Source organism: Vanessa cardui, chromosome 28, assembly GCF_905220365.1.
Source record: "Vanessa cardui chromosome 28, ilVanCard2.1, whole genome shotgun sequence".
Classification (NCBI taxonomy): domain Eukaryota; kingdom Metazoa; phylum Arthropoda; class Insecta; order Lepidoptera; family Nymphalidae; genus Vanessa; species Vanessa cardui.
This window is the reverse complement of record NC_061150.1, coordinates 7369063-7389185: the sequence shown is the minus strand read 5'-3', so window position 1 is coordinate 7389185 and position 20123 is coordinate 7369063. Positions and strand designations below refer to the sequence as shown.

At 35.3% G+C, this 20123-nt stretch overlaps 2 protein-coding genes across 2 annotated transcripts; one reads left to right on the top strand and one right to left on the bottom strand.

The window, feature by feature from the left end:
• Positions 1-50: 50 nt before the first annotated feature.
• On the bottom strand, positions 51-4354 carry LOC124541697 (cyclin-dependent kinase 9). The gene is made up of 5 exons (XM_047119628.1): positions 3651-4354; positions 2310-2395; positions 1214-1351; positions 954-1033; positions 51-463 (listed from the first exon to the last, which is right to left on the bottom strand). Exons 1-5 carry the CDS (start codon positions 4330-4332, stop codon positions 244-246), a joined length of 1206 nt encoding a protein of 401 aa, XP_046975584.1. The 5' UTR covers positions 4333-4354; the 3' UTR covers positions 51-243.
• A 366-nt stretch (positions 4355-4720) lies between these two features.
• On the top strand, positions 4721-17406 carry LOC124541533 (sorting nexin-7-like). Its single transcript, XM_047119449.1, has 10 exons — positions 4721-4844; positions 7504-7651; positions 9178-9297; positions 9888-10029; positions 11486-11568; positions 12333-12424; positions 12949-13077; positions 14426-14625; positions 15261-15306; positions 16835-17406. The coding sequence occupies exons 2-10, from the start codon at positions 7508-7510 to the stop codon at positions 17358-17360; spliced, it is 1482 nt and encodes a 493-aa protein (XP_046975405.1). The 5' UTR covers positions 4721-4844; positions 7504-7507; the 3' UTR covers positions 17361-17406.
• Positions 17407-20123: the final 2717 nt, after the last annotated feature.

The window sequence follows — 20123 nt, the reverse complement described above, 5'->3', positions numbered from 1 at the left end:
AAGATGCAAGCGCTCTAACCACTGGGCCATCTCAGCTCAATACATACATATTATATATACATATGTTATTTTATCAATTCAAAGTTATTAATGTATCTTTACTTCTGATAATCATATATGTTATAATTGTACATCATTTAATATTTTAAAACTGAATTAAAAACTTTACATCAAGATTTTTGAATTGTAATTACACTGTTAGGATATATAATTAATAATAAATATTTACAATAACAATTATGTTTAGAAAACTCTGTCCTGGTATCCCGAGTCTTGGGGCGGCTGTGCTGGTTTGGGTTGAGCGCCAGGTGGATGGTGATGATGCCTGAGGTGTCCAGGCCGGCGTGGGGGGGCGAGATACTCGAACATGCTCTGTGTGTGCTGGGCTAGCATGTTGGCAAGGTCACACGGCATCGGATCCGTCCAGAAGAAATCGTGGTTCAACGCTGTATCTGCGTCATAACTGAAAATATAAATTAATAATATTTGGTATAATATGTGTTATTGTTGTATGTATGGATGCAAAATATGTCTTACTTATATAACTAATAAGCTATGAATGTTAAGAGTAGTAAACAAAATTTTTAAAGGGGTTTAGACCTGACCTGACCCAGGATTTGTTCTTGTACATCAATATATATATATATTATATATATAATAATAGAGCTGAGATGGCCCAGTGGTTAGAACGCGTGCATCTTAACCGATGATTGCGGGTTCGAACCCACGCCACCACTGAATATTTATGTCCTTCATTTGTGTTTATAATTCATCTCGTGTTCAACGGTGAAGGGAAACATCGTGAGGAAACCTGCATGTGTCAAATTTCATAGAAATTATGCCACATTTGTATGCCAGCATCGCATTAGAACAGCGTGGTGGAATATCTTCCAAACCTTCTCCTCAAAGGGAGAGGAGGCCTTAGCTTTAGACTTTTATAACTTCAATCTTACCGTTTTGCTGGATCTAACTGCAACAGTTTATCAAGCAGGTCACAACCATAGGGATCCTTCACATACGGCTTTAGCCTTTCCTGTAAAGTTGAGAAATGAATTAAGTAACAATTTTACCGATAAATATTTGGGTAAATTTATATATCCTATTAATGCTATAGGCTGTCTGAAGGATGTACATATATTCTGCAGAAGTATGTTGGAGAAATACAATTTTTCTGCACTCATCATATTAATATGTATTTAAATTTGAATCCCACCTTTACTTTCCTCTTCTGCCCCTTGGGTAACTCCATTTTGTTGTACAGATCTAAGCTTTCAACCCCAGGCCAGACGTCTGGTGTGCAAGACCCACACAGCTGCGATATTAATATTAACTGCTGTTGTTCTGTGGGACCCTGAGAAATAATGGTTATTATTTTTATAAATGACTAGCTGTGCCCAAGACCTTGTATTTAACAAAATAAAATATTATTGTAGCCTAAGTTACTCCTTATTATATCAGTTATCTGCCAGTGAAAGTCCCGTCAAAATTGGTCCAGCCGTTCCAGAGATTAACCGGAACAAACAGGCAGACACAGACAAAAATTGAAAAAAATATATTTTTTGGTATATGTACCGTGTATACATACTTAAACTGTTACATATTTTAATATTACAAACAGACACTCCAGTTTTTTTTTATGAATGATATCACTAATTTAAATAAGTCAAATAAAAAAAATACTGTCAAGTGTGTTGCAACCTTAAAGAGTTTTTCGTAACATTTTTTAAATTGATTACAGATATAAAATATTTAAAGTAACTGTTATTACAATAGTTATACAAACTAATTGAAAGTAAATCAAAATTATAAAATGAAAAATTTCGTCATCATACCACACACAATTTTTTTGTCATTTTTTTTTTAAATTTAATTCAAAGTTCTATTCAACTTTTATTAAAATATACATAACAATTATTTTAGATTCCGTTAAAAATACCAGTAGACAATCTTTCAAATTTTAATTAGAATTCCTTAAATCACAGTCACATGACTGGAGGGTTAATGCCAAAGATATTCTATTAAACAGATATGTTAAATGCATACAAAACAACAGAAAAAAGTGTGCCGCGCCGGGGACCGTTTATTTTACATTTCGTTACAAGTAAAAAGGATAGCTTGATAAAAACAATAAGTAAAAGGGATAACTAGATGTTTTAATTACGTAACACGTATTACGTATAACGTATTACTAAGTAAAACGACTAAAGGCAAACGTCCCAATTAGGACGTTTTCTAGTCTTCACTTTTTGCGCGTTAATAACATATCTGTTTACTATAACATCATTGGTTAATGCTATATATATATAAACCTGCATAATAGGTGAACGAGTCCACATCTCCGCCATGATGCAGCCAGCGCCCCACATATCCACAGGAGGCCCATAATTACGATCACCTGTAATATTTAACATCCTTATATAATTAAGCAATGCAAAAACTCTTCAGAATGTTACTCTCATATTTGTCAAAATATTTAAATTTTTATTTGTTAAATATGTAGCAAATCATTCAAGTAGGCTTTTATTAGCACTTTTGAATCATCATTTAACAACTATATTAAGTGAAGTTACAACTAAATGCGGATTGAAGATTCAAGCGAGAAGAACTGGCAAAAATTTGTTAGTTACTCTCAACATTTAAAAACACAGTCATGTTAGTTAAATACCATCACATATGTAATATATCCTGCCTGGAAGTCAACAAGTATAAGCTCGATGTTTTTCTATTGTCTGTATAATCTTGTATTGAATAATATGCCTTCTTTAACAATGTATTTTTTACAATTTATTTTATGTAATGACAAACTCAAAAGCCATTTACGCCTTTAACATTGTTGATAACAATTTTGAATATAGACCTATATTGACTACTAGTTTTTGCTTGATACATTGACCATTTGCTAAAAGTGGAGGGTTAAAAAAAATAACTTAAGACCTTCCTAAGGGTTCAAGCTTTCTGCATTACAAATATCATCAAATTAAATTTCGTTCTTTACAAAAGAATGTGAAACAGACAATGTTAATTATATTTATTATATCAGTATATATAAAGTGTGGAGTAAGTATTTGTTGATTTCTTGATAATTAAAGATGAATAAGGGTAGATTAGTATACATTGTATATGTTATCTTTAAGAGCATTTGATATAAGCTTTTGTAGTCGAAAGCATAGCTATTTTTATGACTTTTTGTGCCAAGAGGGCACAGATTATTTCGCCAATGTCACATGCGATGGAGAAGACATGATGGAGATTGAGCAGTGGGGTCAAGATTGCAGGCAAAAGCATAGTTCCTTAGTATTGGCGAATTTGTCATCTGTTATGCAGGTTATCGCAGAACATTTTCTGAGCTCAAAAAACCACAAAAATTCAATTATAAATGGCAAATCTGTTTTTAATGCTATAGGTTGGTTGACTAGAAAATGGTTCACCACTGCCTATGGACAATGGTGCTGTAAGATATATGAACCATTCCTTAGATTGTCAATGCATCACCAGCATTGGTTTGTTATGTCTCTTGTGCCTTTAGCGCTGGCTCACTCTCCAGAACACAATAATACTAACTGATGCTGGTTGGCAGTAGAAAACCTACTTGCACAAAGCTCTTAACCAATTAAAATCTTGAGTATTGCTACAATTATAATACAACATACCTAATAATAACTCAGGGGGTCGATACCAAAGTGTAACAACTCTGTTTGTGTATTTATTAGCTTGCCCGGACTTCGCAACACTGAAGGCTCTCGCTAAACCGAAATCGGCAAGTTTTAAAATACCATTCTTAGTTATTAAAACATTAGCGGCTTTCATGTCTCTGTGCAGAATTTTATTGCTGTGTATGTAGTATAATCCATTTAATAGTTGCTGCATTACTTTTTTTATTTCTCCTAAACTAAATTTGACATTCACATTCGATAATAAGCCGGCGAGATCGTGTTCGCAGAAGTCAAAGACTAAATAAAATGTTGATCGGTATTTATTGTGTAGCGTTGCCTTTGTTCTGCATATTTCTATCAAGTTCACGACGTTTTCGTGTTTCAAGAGCTGTAATATCTTTATTTCTCTTAACGCGGTGATCGGAAAACCTTCTTTCTCGTTGTCCATTAAAACTTTTTTCATCGCAACGAACTTTTTATTGCTGTTCCTTGCACGCGCTTTGAACACTTCTCCGAAAGTCCCTTGACCGATTTTCGCTACTTTTTCATATTTGGAAGACTCGTCGCAAAACGGGAAGTCAAAGTCTTCTATATACTTCTCTTTCTCTCTCATGTTCAGGATAGTTGAACTTGTGTTTAAAACTGGCGCAGGCTCCCGAGGAGCGCTGACGCCTTGCATTTTGGAAGCTATCTTGACGGTTTTATATAACTATCCTACAGAATAATGCACTCTCCACGTGATCTTCTGTGAGAAGTAACGTGGAATCCTTTGTCATGAAATGAAAGCAGGACATCAGCAAAACTGAAGAATTAGAAAATATTTTGATAGCGTCAAACTGTCAAATGTCAAAATGGCAGCATTGAGCAAAAAGTGTAGAAAAACGCACCGTTTCACGACATAAAAAATTACTTCCTATAACTTTTATCATAATGTAACCGTATGTTATTTTTTTTTAATATCATCAAACATTAATCAAATAATATAAATGTTTTTTTTTTAATTAATTATGAATCTAAAACTTTATAACGTAGTTTCATTACAGTACTGTCAAGTGTCAATTGTCATTTGTCATATCGACTATCGTGAGCCGTCAAGCGTCAAGTGAAATAGGCAATTTTGATTGTTTCGAATTTTTGTTTTATCTTGATAACTTTCGCATACTATAAATAAACCAGTATTTATCAACATAGGTAAGTGTATACCATACCTTATATTAATAATTGTTTCAATTAAAAGTGATATAAAACTACAAAAAATGAATAAGTACGCTTAAACGCGCTGCATTTGCAATATCGATCCAGTTTAGTTAAATAGGCCGATCTCATTTCGCTCACCTTTCTATTGTTATCATACCTTGTTTGATAAAGCGGTACGTATATAAAATTATTATATGATATGCAATGCATACGCCTACTTTTTAGCCTAGCTATATATGTAAATAGAAACGATAATAATGTTAAAAAACCTTCGTAACGCCAATTGTTTTGTTGAATTTGTATATAAATAACTGTACTATCGGTAAGTTTACTATATTTTATAATTGAATTTGCCTTTCTTTAATTTTTTTTTTATTTAACCTTATTTTAATTGACTTAGTCCATTATAAATAAAGTTAAAAATATATTAGTATCATCAGTCTAAGCTAAGATCTAAGATCATCATTGGTTGGTTAGGTACATAATCAAGATGTGTGTTTTTATGAGTCACTGCATAATTACAGTAATTTGTTATATTATGGCCAATCACATTAACAATGGACAATTAATCAAAATAAAACTATAAAAAACACTATGCCATATTCTGGATATTCTAAATAACAATACTGCAAATCAGCAAATCTTTTATGTAGTGCTTTTTTTCTTAATAAAATTTCAGGAATTATATTCTTTGCCTTTGCAGGTAAATTAAAAAAATATATAAAGGAATGTTTGTATGTAAAATGTTATACAATTATTAGTGTGTCTGTAATTGGTTAATATGTTAATGCAACAATTGCTTTCATATGTATATCTGTATATCTTTTTTATTTATTTTGTGTCAGAAATACTCCATATTTTAATTTAAGTATTACATGGCAACCTTACAACTAATGTTAGTGAAAATAAATAATAATAATAATAGATAACAAACTGAACAAAATACTTTACTAATATTATAAATGAGAAATTGAATTTGTCCAGTCTTCACACTGATGAACCAAATTAGATGAATTTTGGTATGGAGATAGTTTAATTACGGGGAAGGACAGGCTATTTAAATTCAAGCTTTGAGGCAAGGAGTTTTATCTTCAAGTTCACCTATAGACTATTCAAAAATGAGTAGAAATAAATATAGACAAACATAGATTTACATATCTTACGCGATTTGGTAATAACTCAGCTATATTGTGAACTGCTAAAAGTTTATGATTAATGTATTTGATGAAGCATCTTGTCCCGGCTTATTTTTAAAAAATAATTCAATATCCTTTGCGATGGAACCGACACAATAGAGATTGATCGGTCCGGTCGAGATTACAGTCTCAAATTAATTTTGAAGGCGTAATAGTAGTTAGACGGATTGAAAACCCATAACTTAAAAATGCTACTACTACTACTACAGATACTAAAACAGATAAGAACAATCACAAAACAATTTGCAGCTTAATATTATTACGTTGAGCTGAGATGGCCCAGTGATTAGAATGGGTGCATCTTAATCAATGATTGCAGGTTCAAGCTCAGGCAGGCACCACTGAATATTCATGTGTTTAATTTGTGTTTATAATTCATCTCGTGTTCGGCGGTGAAGGAAAAAGTCGTGAGAAAAATTGCATGTGTTTAATTTCACAGAAATTCTTTCACAAGTGAATTCCACCGACCCGCATTGGAACATTGTGGTAGAATATGTTCCAAAACTTCTCCTCAATTGGAGAGTTAGCCCAGCGGTGGGAAAATTGAAGACTGTTTTTATTATTACGTCCAATATATTTACACAGAAGTTTTCAAAATGGACTAAACACAAATACAGTGTAAACTCGTTATAACGTAACTCTTAGGGACTAAGCATTTTTTGTCGTTATAGAGAGTTATCGTTATATGAAGTGAACAAAAAAAAAACCAAATCGATTGAATCGAAATCAAAATAGAAAAATTTGCTTATAAATTACTGTTTGCACATATAGTTCGACAACTTTGTTTGACGTTTTTTCCTATGCCAGTACTTTTTATGTATTCTATTGTATTTGGTGGATGATGGTGTCTTGATTAAACAACACAAAACATTCTACCAAAAAATACTGATTGTATTAGCAGCGAAAACTCTATGCTTCGAAGATTAGATATAATTGGGTGAACAGGATAATAAATAGTTATTGTCTAAAATTATCAACACATTTCTTCGTAATAGAGGATGGCTGTATCGCTATAAAGAGTGTATCAGTATGTGGGTTTTAACGCAAACCAACCAAGTCGTGCTCACTTCTACTTTATAGAGAGTTTATCGTTATAAAGGATAACGTTATAATGAGTTTACACTGTAGTTCTTTTTGTTGTTGCTAAACGATTTCCCAGTAACGCCTATGATTCACCGTGTGCGCGAAATCGCGTGTTCACGCAAATATCATTTTTTAAAAGTTACCGATCGTTGTGGTGCTCCGACAGCGCTGTTTTATTTACATTTCAAAATTCGAATTAAGTTAATGCACCCGTGCGAAGCCGAGGCCGGTCGCTAATTAGTAGATAAACCAAAAATGTATACGCAAAAATGCACAAAGAATTAGTCAATAAAGACTTAACAAAGACGACGGCCTATTGGCTAATAACCTGCCTGCCTATAGACCTTGACCTTCAAAGGGATTTATTGTTACAGCACAATGGCCAGCGAAAGCAGCTCTGCTGTGTTGGACCTCAACGATGCAGATGCAACGGACACAGACGCTCCGAGCGTGATGGACGTGGATGAGGTCCCGGATGGAACGCCCCTCATCATGGAGCATGGATATGACATCGCTGTCAAGGTAATAGAATTCACACAACCGACAGAAACAGCTCCCTATCGCGCTGTTCGACGCTATTCGTCGCTATAGATTCTCGCGTCAGTTCGACCCGAGACAGCGAGTGCGTGTAAATCGAAGCGTCAAATTGACGAATATTTTAGGTCATATGATGTTACAAGTGATTGCGTTTGTGTAAAGATCATATTCGCATGAGAAATAAATATAGATGATTTGGGATAGCGTACTAAATTCGGTTGTGATCGGTTTTACGAATTTTGCCGATGATAAAGCTGAGTTGTGTCGTACTATACGTAGATGGATAAACATATGGGCTACCTGATGGTAAGCAGTCATCACCACCCATAGACAATCGCGCAAAAAAATTGATAAATATTTTAAATTTGTATGATTGTATATCTCTTAAATCTGTCATATAAATCTTATAGCCTAGATATATCATCATTATCATAAAATAGAATTAAACAACTTCACTTACCACTGTCTGTCCCTATATACGCTTAGATCTTTGAAATGACTTTGGTATATGTATACATACATAGGCATTTAATAAAAAGCGGTTGTTTTAAGCATATTACAAACAGACATTCCAATTTTATTATATGTAAACATACATACAACACAAGTGCTTTAGCTACTTACATTGGGATCAGAGTAATGTATAGGTATCGACATCCGTGTTCAGATATCGCTGTCTCTGTTTAACTTAACATTGTACGATATGCGAGAAAGAGATGAAATGTGACATTCGCTTCATCTCTTTCTCACATATGGGTCAATGTAAAGTTAAAGAGAGGCAGGGCGAATATTATAGTTAGTGTACTTTGGATGCTTTGACGTACCACAACGATATTCATAGTTGTTTAGATGTGGTGACAACGGTTACTCGTCATCATCAAATCCACATCTGATGTTCCAGCGTCCAGTGGCGTATCTATGGTAGGGCAGGTGGTGCAGTGCACCAGGGCCCCGGAGTTCAAGGGGCCTACTAAACTAAACCTTAAACTTCTGCGCACAAGTTTTCTTTGTATCTATAATTTTAAAGGGTAATTAATTATTATTTAAAGAGATAGGAAAGAGGGGGTGAGGGCCCGATTCTTTTTCTATGTACCGGGGCTTCCTCACCTAGCTACGCCAGTGCCGATGATTTTTTTTTCTTTTTTTTTTAATGTTATACTTTGGCGGACGAGCATAGTAAGTGTATGTGGACGAGCATGGTAAGTGGTCACCATCGCCCATAGACAATGACGCTGTAAGAAATATTAACTATTCCTTACATCGTCAATGTGCCACCAACCTTGGGAACTAAAATGTTATGTCCTTTGTGCCTGTAGTTACACTGGCTCACTCACCCTTCAAACCGGAACACAACAATACTGAGTACTGTTATTTGGCGGTAGAATAACTGATGAGTGGGTGGTACCTACCCAGGCGGGCTTGCACAAAGCCCTACCACCAAGTAAATGATATGCAATTTCAGATTAGTTTCGATATATAGGACACATGCCTAATTAATTTGTTTCCATCAGGTGGATGCTCCAATGAAACAGTTGTCGACTCTGGAGACATTCGTTACGTATCGCGTCCGATGCGTCTGCGCACGCTGGACCACACCGCCGCACGTCAGGCGACGCTATAACCATTTTAAGGTGAGATGGTGTTAATTTAATATGTAATCAGAGCTTATTTCAATCACAAGATGAATAAAAACATTTGACCTTGAATTGACGCGATATCATTGGTCGAAAGTTTGATAATCTATGGTTTTGAATGTCGTTGAAGTTTTTATAGATCAAAATAAACTTTATTCAACTTTTACAAGAACTTTTGAATCGTCATTTAACAAACTATATCAACCTGGTCGGAATGCAGATTCAACCGAGAAGAACTGGCCAGAAACTCAGTAGTTACCTACTATTTTTCTTTAATCAAATTATAATGTCATACATACTTATGTATATAATACTGGCCTGGATGTCATAAAAAAACTCGCATCTAGCGCAACTTGAGAAAATTAGGTGTATTGAAATTAGATGTGTGTTTATTAGGGTTATGTAAAGTCCGTAGAGATGGAGAAGACACCGTAACCCTCTAATCGGACCACCGAATGTACTTTCAAGAGGAACATCAACTCCACGCTTTTTTATCATCTGCTTTTGTTTAAGATTTGTATTTTTGAGCATTTTATGTAACGTCAGTCAGTCCAAAATAAACACCCTAACTTTTCTCCCGTTTGCAGCTCCTTCACAAGCGACTGGCGGCGTCGCACCCGCTGGTGGCGCCGCCGCCGCTGCCGCCGCTGCACTCGGCGCGCCAGCAGCTCGACCGCTACTCGCCGGCCTTCGTCGCCGTGCGCTGTCTCGCTCTGCACTCATTCCTCGGTCAGATCATATTCATTTTCCAAACATTGTGGATATACGTGTCTTGAGACACTTTTAGGATATGTTTGTCTAAACATTGTCTTGAACGTGAAATGCGTCTTGAAACACTTTTGGTATACTTTGTCCAAACATTGCCTCAATGTTAAATGTGTCTCGAGACACTTTTGGGATATGCTTGTCCAAACATTCTTTTAACGTTAAATGTCTCTTGAGTCACTTTGGGGATATGCTTGTCCAAACATTGCCTCAACGTAAAATGTGTCTTGAGACACTTTTGGGATACTTTGTCCAAACATTGCCTCAACGTTAAATGTGTCTCGAAACACTTTTGGGATACTTTGTCCAAACATTGCCTCAATGTAAAATGTGTCTTGAGACACTTTTGGGATACTCTGTCCAAACATTGCCTCAATGTAAAATGTGTCTTGGGACAGTTTTGGGATACTTTGTCCAAACATTGCCTCAATGTAAAATGTGTCTCGAGACACTTTTGGGATATGCTTGTCCAAACATTGCCTCAATGTAAAATGTGTCTTGAGACAGTTTTGGGATACTTTGTCCAAACATTGCCTCAATGTAAAATGTGTCTTGAGACACTTTTGGGATACTTTGTCCAAACATTTCCTCAATGTAAAATGTGTCTTGAGACACTTTTGGGATACTTTGTCCAAACATTGCCTCAATGTAAAATGTGTCTTGAGACACTTTTGGGATACTTTGTCCAAACATTGCCTCAATGTAAAATGTGTCTTGAGACACTTTTGGGATACTTTGTCCAAACATTGCCTCAACGTAAAATGTTTGTAAGGACTCTTGAGATTTTTGACCATACAACTGAATATTCATGTGCCTAATTTTTGTTTATAATTCATCTCGTGCTCGGTGAAGGAAAACTTCGTAAGGGAACTTGCATGATTCTAATCCAATAAAATTCGCACGGAAATCTGAACGTGTCTAATTCCAACTAAGTTTTGCATCATGTGGAGCAGCGTTGTGGAATATGCTCCAAACTCTCTTTACAAAAGGAGCTAGCTAGAGTTAGCCCAGCAGTGGGATATTTCCACGTTGTTACTATCTGTTGAATATCGGGGAAAACGTCCAGGAAAATTCAAAATCAAAATATTGTTATGAAAGTTATTCATTTTGGGATATTTACCGTGTTTTGTATTTTTGTTGGGTGGAGCTCGATATTTCAACAATAGCTACGAATGTCTTGTTCAAGTTACAAAAACTAAATATTCTTTATTCAAATACTCTCATAAAAGCACGTTTGGAGCTTCGCGTTAGTATTGAGTTAAATGTAAATCTACCGCCTGTTCGAAATGTAGATTCCAGAAAAATCGGCAAGAAACTCAGTAGATACTCATTTCCACTATTTTAATTACAGCCTATGTCAGTAAACGACGTTTTTTGCACAAAGCCCGATAACGACAATAGCATTTTGATTTCTTTTCAGATCGCATCGCGAAACATCCCATTTTAACACACAGCGAAGATTTCAGACTTTTCTTGACCACGCCTGATGATGAACTGGATAAGGTAGGCATCAAACATGTGTAAAAAATATAAAATAGTTTTACATAATGTTGTCTTAAATTTTCGCGATTATTACACTTTGAAATAAAACTAGTTTTTAGGGATTTGAATCGCGTATATTAATTATTTTTGACATCCCGACGTTTCGGGCACTTTACAGCGTTCGTGGTCACGGGTAGGCTGAGGTGGCATTTGTCTATTTGAAGAACAAAAGAATATTATTTACAACTACCGTCAACGATTTTCCGGTTGCACGCAGAAGTCACTAACTAAGGAAACGTCGGGTTGATAAAAATAATTAATATACGCGATTCAAATCCGTAAAAACTAGTTTTATTTCAAAATAGTTTTACTTTATTCGTAACTGTCTAAGATTTTCGTTATAATACGTTTATAATTTTTGATTTTAGGTATGTTAGTCTCTTTTTTTAAGTAATTTATGTAATTAGTGTCTGTGGTAACTTAGCTGATTGATGTATGTAATATTTTATATTTTTATGCAATGAGTGTCTTCTCATTGTTTCACGATAATGTATTACATATATGCGAGTAAAAGTCTTATCAAAATCAGTTCAGCCGTTCAATTGATTAACGGGAACAGGTAGATACACAAAATTGTATATAAATGATATTTTGGTATATGTACCTTGTATTGTTAAAAGTGGTTATTTTAATATTATAAACAGACACTCCAATTTATATTATATGTATTTATGACATCGTGTTATATCCGTAATTATTTAATTGTGATATATTTCTCTTGGCAGGTTTTCAAAAGCGAAAACAGCGCTCTAAATCTCTGGGGTCTAAGCAACGCGCTGTACGGCAGCGGTGAAGCGAAGCCCGCTAACGGCGCGAGGTGAGTGACCCCTATCGTTATGTAGTCTATATTATAACATTATAAATATAAAAGTAACCCTCTCTGTCTGTATGTCACTCTTTCACGACCAAACCAATTAACGGAATTTGATGATATATAGTGTGAAGCAAGCTTGAACTCCAAAAAAGGACATTTTTAGGCTACGTTTTTTGCCTGACGCGTGACAATCAAAATAAACTTTATTCAATGGACTTTTAAAAGCACTTCTGAATCGTCATTTAAAAATTAAGTGAAGCTACCACCGGTTCGGAAAGTAGATTCTACAAAGAAGAACCGGCAAGAAAATCAGTAGTTACTCTTTTTCAAAATTTAAAAAAATACAGTCATGTTAGTTAATACCATTATTTAAATTAATATATCCTGCCTGGAAGTCAACAGGTATTTATTCGACGGCTTTTTATCATCTACAAAATATTGTATCGACCAACACACTAAAACGCAAACGGAACAAACAAACTCAGACATTTATATGTAATATCAGTTGGCATTGTATTCTGTTTCAGGGTAAAGGATCCGGAGTTCAGCTCAGCTGCGGACTACTTGCAGTCGCTGCAGCAGAAGCTGACCACGCTCTGTACACTGACCACCAAACTGTATAAGGGCTCAGTGTCCCTGAGTACTGAGCTTATGGGGTGAGTTTTTATATACGACCATTATATTACATATACTATATATACAACAGAATGTCATATAACGTTAATATAGCAATGAGTTTGTGTATAGGTTCATATAAGATGGTAAGTGGTCACCACTACCCAAAGACAATGGCTGTATCAAATGCTAATCACAACTTACATCACCAATGCGCTAACCTTGGGAACTAAGATGTTATGTCTTGTGCTTGTTGTTACACTGGCTTAGCCTTCAGTGTAAAACAACAATACTGAGTACTGTATTTTGGTGGTAAAATATCTGATGAAAGTGGTACGTATCCAGTCTTGCACAAAGCCTTACCACGAAGAATTCAATTCATTTAAAGAATTTGTTCTGAGATAATGTTGCCTTAAATTTTCGCGATTACACATTGAAATAAAACTAGGTATAACGGATTTGAATCGCGTATATTAATTATTTTTGACATCCCGACGTTTCGAGCACTTTACAGCGTTCGTGGTCACGGGTCTACCCGTTAATTAATATACGCGATTCAAACCCGTTATAGCTAGTTTTATTTCTTTGGTCTGAGATGTCTGTAAGTGTATCCCCAAAATCAGCAATAAGTACTTAGCTCCCTCGGAGATATTTTTAACGCTCTAAGACAGATTTCAAGGACGCTATCTTTGTATCTATTGAATGAACATGCATTGATATTTTGTATGTCATATTTTGTTTTTCTTGCTCATTAGTTTGACTTTGAAACTTTTCTCTGTATTTCAATTTTTATACTTTAAATACATCGATTTTGGTTAAAAGGTTTTGATTTTTTTGTGTTTTGGCTATGTTCTTCTTCTTCGCAGTCGTTTCTTCATTACTGAGTCGTGACCACCATGCGTGTGGCTCTCCTGAACGCTTCTTACCACCTTCCTCCAGCCATTCTTATACTTCGCCATTCGTAGGCAAGCCTGGGCACAGGATCCTGCGGCTGTCTTTACCGTGTATATCCCCCCCCCTGGTCCCTACGGCGCCTATTGAGGCGGAAGGAGAAGGTGCGCGTAGCGCCTTTTCCTTCTCCCCGGTATCCCACGTAGCCTATACATAGCACATAATAATATATGAGACAACATCACATACATCACTCTGATCCCAATGTAAGTAGCTGAAGCACTTGTGTTATGGAAATCAGATGTAACGACGGTACCACTAACACCCAGACCCAAGACAACATAGAAAACTAATGGTAATCTACATCGACTCTGCCGGGAATCGAACCCGGGACCTCAGAGTGGCGTACCCATGAAAACCGGTGTACACACCACTCGACTATGGAGGTTGTACAATAATGTCTGAGTGGTTCCGTAACGTAACGCGTGGGTACTGCAGCATGCGGCGCGCGTGCGACGCGTGGGCGGTGTCGGCGGGCGGGCGCGTGGCGGGCGCGCTGGCGGGCTGCGGCGCGGGCGCGGGCGCGGCGGGCTCGGCTCGCGCGGCCGCCCCGCTGCGCCACCGCGCCGCGCTGCCCGCGCTCGCCGCCTACGCGCACGCGCACGTCGACAAGATACGCGCGCGCGACGCGCTGCACGGTACGCCCCCCCCCACACACACACTCACACATTTCACCGTAACATTACAATATCCGTTAGATTGCAATCTGAATTCAAAAATCTAGCTAGAAATACTACGTTAAACTGTATTCATATTTCACGTTTCACAATATTTCGACAGATCTGTCTCGTCAGATTGGCCCCTCCACGTCGTGTTTGTAAAACAGATATATAAACGACTCACTTTCGCATTTTTAATATCTGTTTAGGATTCAAATTAAATATATTTTGATTCATTATGACTTTCATTCTCATTCATTTTGACTCACATATATACTTGTTACTATATATCACGAAATGGAAAGGCCATTTGATAGTAAGGTTTGAAGTTTTACGACGCTGCTTTAATGTGGCAGAATTTCATTGAAATTTAACAATCATCACTATATCTTTCATCATCTCTGACGTCGAGGAGAAATATATTCAATTGGATATAATTGAAATAAAATGTTTCAACGAAATTCTGCCACATATGTATGCAACCCGTATTCGAGCAGCAAGCTTCAATCCTCTATGAGAGATGGCCTTAGCCCAGCAGTGGGTAATTAACAGGCTGTTACTGTGACCAATTAGATATACTTTTATATGTTATAATGAGATGTATGCTCTTCCAGCCGCCTACGTATCCGGTAACAACACTACGGACGAAGTCCACAATCGGTAAGATATATTATTATTATGTAAGAGAATGTCTACATATAATAACATTGGAGTGTCTGTTTGTAATATTAAAATAGCCCTTGTTTACTCAATGCATGTGTACACGGTATGTATACCGAAATGACGATTTTACAATTTTTGTTGGTCTGTCTGTTTGTTCCGGCTAATCTCAGGAACGGCTGGACCGATTTTGACGGGACTTTCACTGACAGATAACTGATATAATAAAGTAACTTAGGCTACAATATTTTTTTGTTATATTCAAAAGCGGACAAGGTACGGGCACAGCTAGTTTTAACTATATATTTAAGGAGTAGCATTACTTATAATAGTACATATTACTTAGATCTCTAATATAATCCGTAATGTAAATAAATATGTACTTTTGGAACCAGAAGGAATTACTAAAAAAATGAATAGGCTGACCTCTACAGTGATCTTTAATTTACAACAACAGACAATTTTATTATAATCATCATCAGCCCGTTTTTGTCCACTGCTGGACATATGCCTATCCCACTGTGGTGCACAATCAAACCAAAAAGAAAAACATTTAATCTACAACACAAATAATCATCAACAATCACATTACGCAGTAATAATGATAATAGCTAACGAATTTGTCCGTTAGTGTGACGTCAGGATTGGCTAAGATGTTTATTCCAACAATACATATTTAAAAAGTTTTTTATTATGGAATAGGTTGGCGGACGAGCATATGGGCCACCTGTTGACAAGTGGTCACCATCACCCATAGACAATGACGCTGTAAGAAATATTAACTATTCCTTACATCGTCAATGCGCTTTTACATAAAATCATTACCAATACCTCAATTTAAGCGTAAATTAAAAGTATACCTCATTGAAAAGACATTTTACAAAATCTCTGAATTTTTTGATATTAGTTAATGATGTTTTGCCTAAGTTCGTATCTAATTTCCTAATTAATCTAATTTCTAATTATATTATATTTTGACATATTTTAATTAATGTTTTATTATTATTGTTATTATTATTATTATTGTTTTTTTTTATGTTTTAGCAGTTAATTATTTTTTTATATTTCAATTAATGTAAAGTAATAATGTGTACCAATTTATATTTGTATGCCTAGTGGCGAAATTTTTGTTGTTTTCAAAAATTTTACAAATAAAGAATTTGAATTTGGGAACTAAGATGCTATGTCCCTTGTGCCTGTAGTTACACTGGCTCACTCACCCTTCAAACCGGAAAACAACAATACTGCGTACTGTTGTTTGGCGGTAGAATATCTGATGAGTGGATTTTACCTAACCAGGCTTGCTTGCACAATGCCCTACCACCAAGTAAAGTATATAAGTTTATATTTTTCCGTAAAATTATTGGTGGTAGTTGGTTTGGTAGGTTAGGTTAGCATCTCATCCTACCGCTGTTTAAGGTACTGTTAATATATCTTCAAGTGGTAATGTCTTCGGTGTTCACCATTTAATAACAGACATATTTGTCAATCTTTTATTCGTCTATTAATAAAAGCACTTCAATTACAGATTGGAGCAAGCATCAGAAGCGTTGCGTTCGGAACTATCCGATTGGATCCCAAAAACGCACGCGGAAATCAAATCTTTACTACTGGACTTGGCGGACAGACAAGTGAACATACACACACAGACCCTAATGGGCTGGGAACACGCCCTAAAACTTTCGACGGACGATATCTCCGAAATGTTCAAGACTGTTTCGAAAACCGCCGTCCAGAACCTCTCTCCTTCGAAGTGCCGGAGTTTGACGACCCCAAACGAAACAGAGCAAGACATAGATGATATAGACAACTACAGCAACGACTCAGATCTACAGGATGTCTCCAAAGACGATATACAGCATCTCTCGAAAGATGACGTACAGGATGTTCCGAATGATGATACACAGGATTCAAAAGATGTGGAAGATTGTGTCGAAGTTCAGAACGGTGACGATTACGGGAAATTAGACTCTATTTCGAAGGAGGAGAGTTCGAAATCGGATTCGAGGTTTTCTGATCCGTTGCAGGAATTTTCCGAAGTCGATCTCTCATGATTATGCGATACACTGTTCTGTAATGTTATAAAAGATTTTTGAGTTACGAAATTTCATTGTGTTGTCATAACTTCATCCCGTTGAATAACGTAAGTTTTGGTATAGATGCCTTAATACTTAGATATTATTTTGTAAAGACTATTATACTTAACGCCCCCCCCCCCCTTTAAAATCTACTTCAATAATCAAATGGAAGTGAATTTGCTTCCAAGTTTTACGTAAGATACACTTAAAGCAAGTACTTTTGAATCGTAATTTGGTAAAAAAGCTACCGGTCCGGAATGTAGATTCTTATGTATATAATCGGCTAGATATTCATTACTTCCTGATATCATTGTTTGCATATCGATATATTAATTAGTATCGATAGTCTATCGATATTATAGTCGTCTGTTAATCCTGTCGATAAATAGCCCTATGAGTAATATTGTTGTAAATATCGATAGAATTTAAAAAGACGATACTATCGACAGTTCATACAAAATCCTTTATACCAAATATTTTTCGAGGTGAGCTATCGTTCTGCAACATTACCTCAAACTAGTGTTGCATATCGATATTTTATATCGATAGATTGTGTCTCGATAGTTACGTTTACGTAAGCGATGTTATTGTTTTGTGTCAATATGCTATCGAAACATATCTAAAATTGGATGTCGTCGGAATGACAGATGACATTTATTTGACGTTGACGTTTAACCGTTTTCACTACATCTAAAACCATCTCGCATCTGACATCTGAGATGTAACGTTGGTCATTTATTAATGTATTCTTTTGGAAAATGGGTTACTATGTGATGACCAGCTCAAATACCGCGCGTAATACAGACAAAAACATTACTTATAATCTACTCTCCGACGTATTTTCCTCGCTCTTGTCCCAAACAATTCAGCTCGGCGTAGCATGTCTCTTCTGTTTAGAACTATATAGTTAAAATTGATTAAAAACTATTCTAATGATGTCAGGTATAAAATTAATATAACAATAAATTTGAAAATAGAACTCTAAATAAAAAGTAATAAATGCAATGAAACCTTTTTTCAAAATTGATAATATATAAAAAAAATATTGACAAGTAATTTGTAACACTATATCCATGTCTTCTAAGGTCTTCTTCATCCATTTACGTTCATCAATATCAGACGAGGGCAGAAATTAATTCAGATAACTCAAGTTAAGCCAATCTTGAACGCACCTTTAATAATTATTTTTTAATCTGTGCAAAACTGTTAATAATTTTAAATTAAATATTCATTATTGTCATTGGATTTCGCATAATATTTAATACTTATCGGTTTTAAAATACTAGAGACTGAATTGTAGTAATCGTACATATTCTCTTTTTAAGTAAATTAATAATAATAAATATTGGACAACATCACATACATTACTCTGATCCTAATGTAAGCAGCTAACGCACTTGTGTTGTATAAAATCAGAAGTAACGATACCACAAACACCCAGACCCAATTATTATCGCAATAATCTACTTATTTGCCAAATATTTTATCTATTTTAAAAATTTTCAAAATTACCGTTATTCGCCTTAACTTTTTTAAATGGCGGCAAAAACGGTTATCGAAATCGCCATTTTTATTTTCGAACACCTCTTATCCTTAAATTTCCTACGTTTTTTTAAGAACGGTTTCGAAATTTAAAATAAACAGAGCTACAGATTAAATAAAATAACTTTGAATGTATATTAGTAGGAATATATCAATAACAGGCTTAGTTTATTAGTCAGCGATGTTCTATAAACCATAGATCATGGCTGAATATTGAAAATAAATAAATTTTATACAGGCTATTGAAGCTGTAGGAAAGTTAACAAAAACGTCGAGTAAATAAATAGTTTCACATTTATACATAAATATATGTATATTAATCTTGTAGAACATATATTTTGTTATGAAATCTATGTATGATAAAATTGTATGTATATTTTAGGCAATTAACTTAAACAAACTAACTAATTAGCAATTCGATTAGAAATTTTCCTGCCGTACCGTTCAATGTCATTATATTCTTCGTTCTATAAATAAATAGTTTTGAAGATATTCAAAGGCTAATTACTGTATACTAGCTACCCGCCACGACTTCGCACGGGTGCTATACTGATACTACATAATATACTACAAAAATTCACAATATAAACTTACTTGGTAGGGCTTTGTGCAAGCCCGTCTGGGTAGGTACCACCCAGTCATTAGATATTCTAACATTACACAACATTACGCAGTATTGTCGTGTTCCGGTTTGAAGGGTGAGCCAGTGTAACTACAGGCACAAGGGATATAACATCTTAGTTCCCAAGGTTGGGGGCACATTTACGATGTAAGGAATAGTTAATATTTCTTACAGCGTCATTGTCTATGCGTGATGGTGACCACTTACCATCAGGTGGCCCATATGCTCGTCCAACTACCATAAAAAAAACTTCTAAAATTATCAGTTTTCTTTCCTAAATTGACCATGTATTATAAATATAATCAAAAACCTTCCTCTCGATCACTCTTTCTATTAAAAAAACCGCATCAAAATCAACAAACAGCGGTAAGCGATTTTGTTTTATACTATGTAATGATTATGAACGGAAAATATATTGACTGGTTATCATATAGGACGTTGGTATGCAGCCGTTAATGGCCGTTTAAACTTGTTGGATGTAAGATATATTAGTATTTTTTAATATTAGATATTATTTTTATAGTCAAAAATAATATTTGAATGTATACTTCGGTAATATAAGTTTAATTAAAATT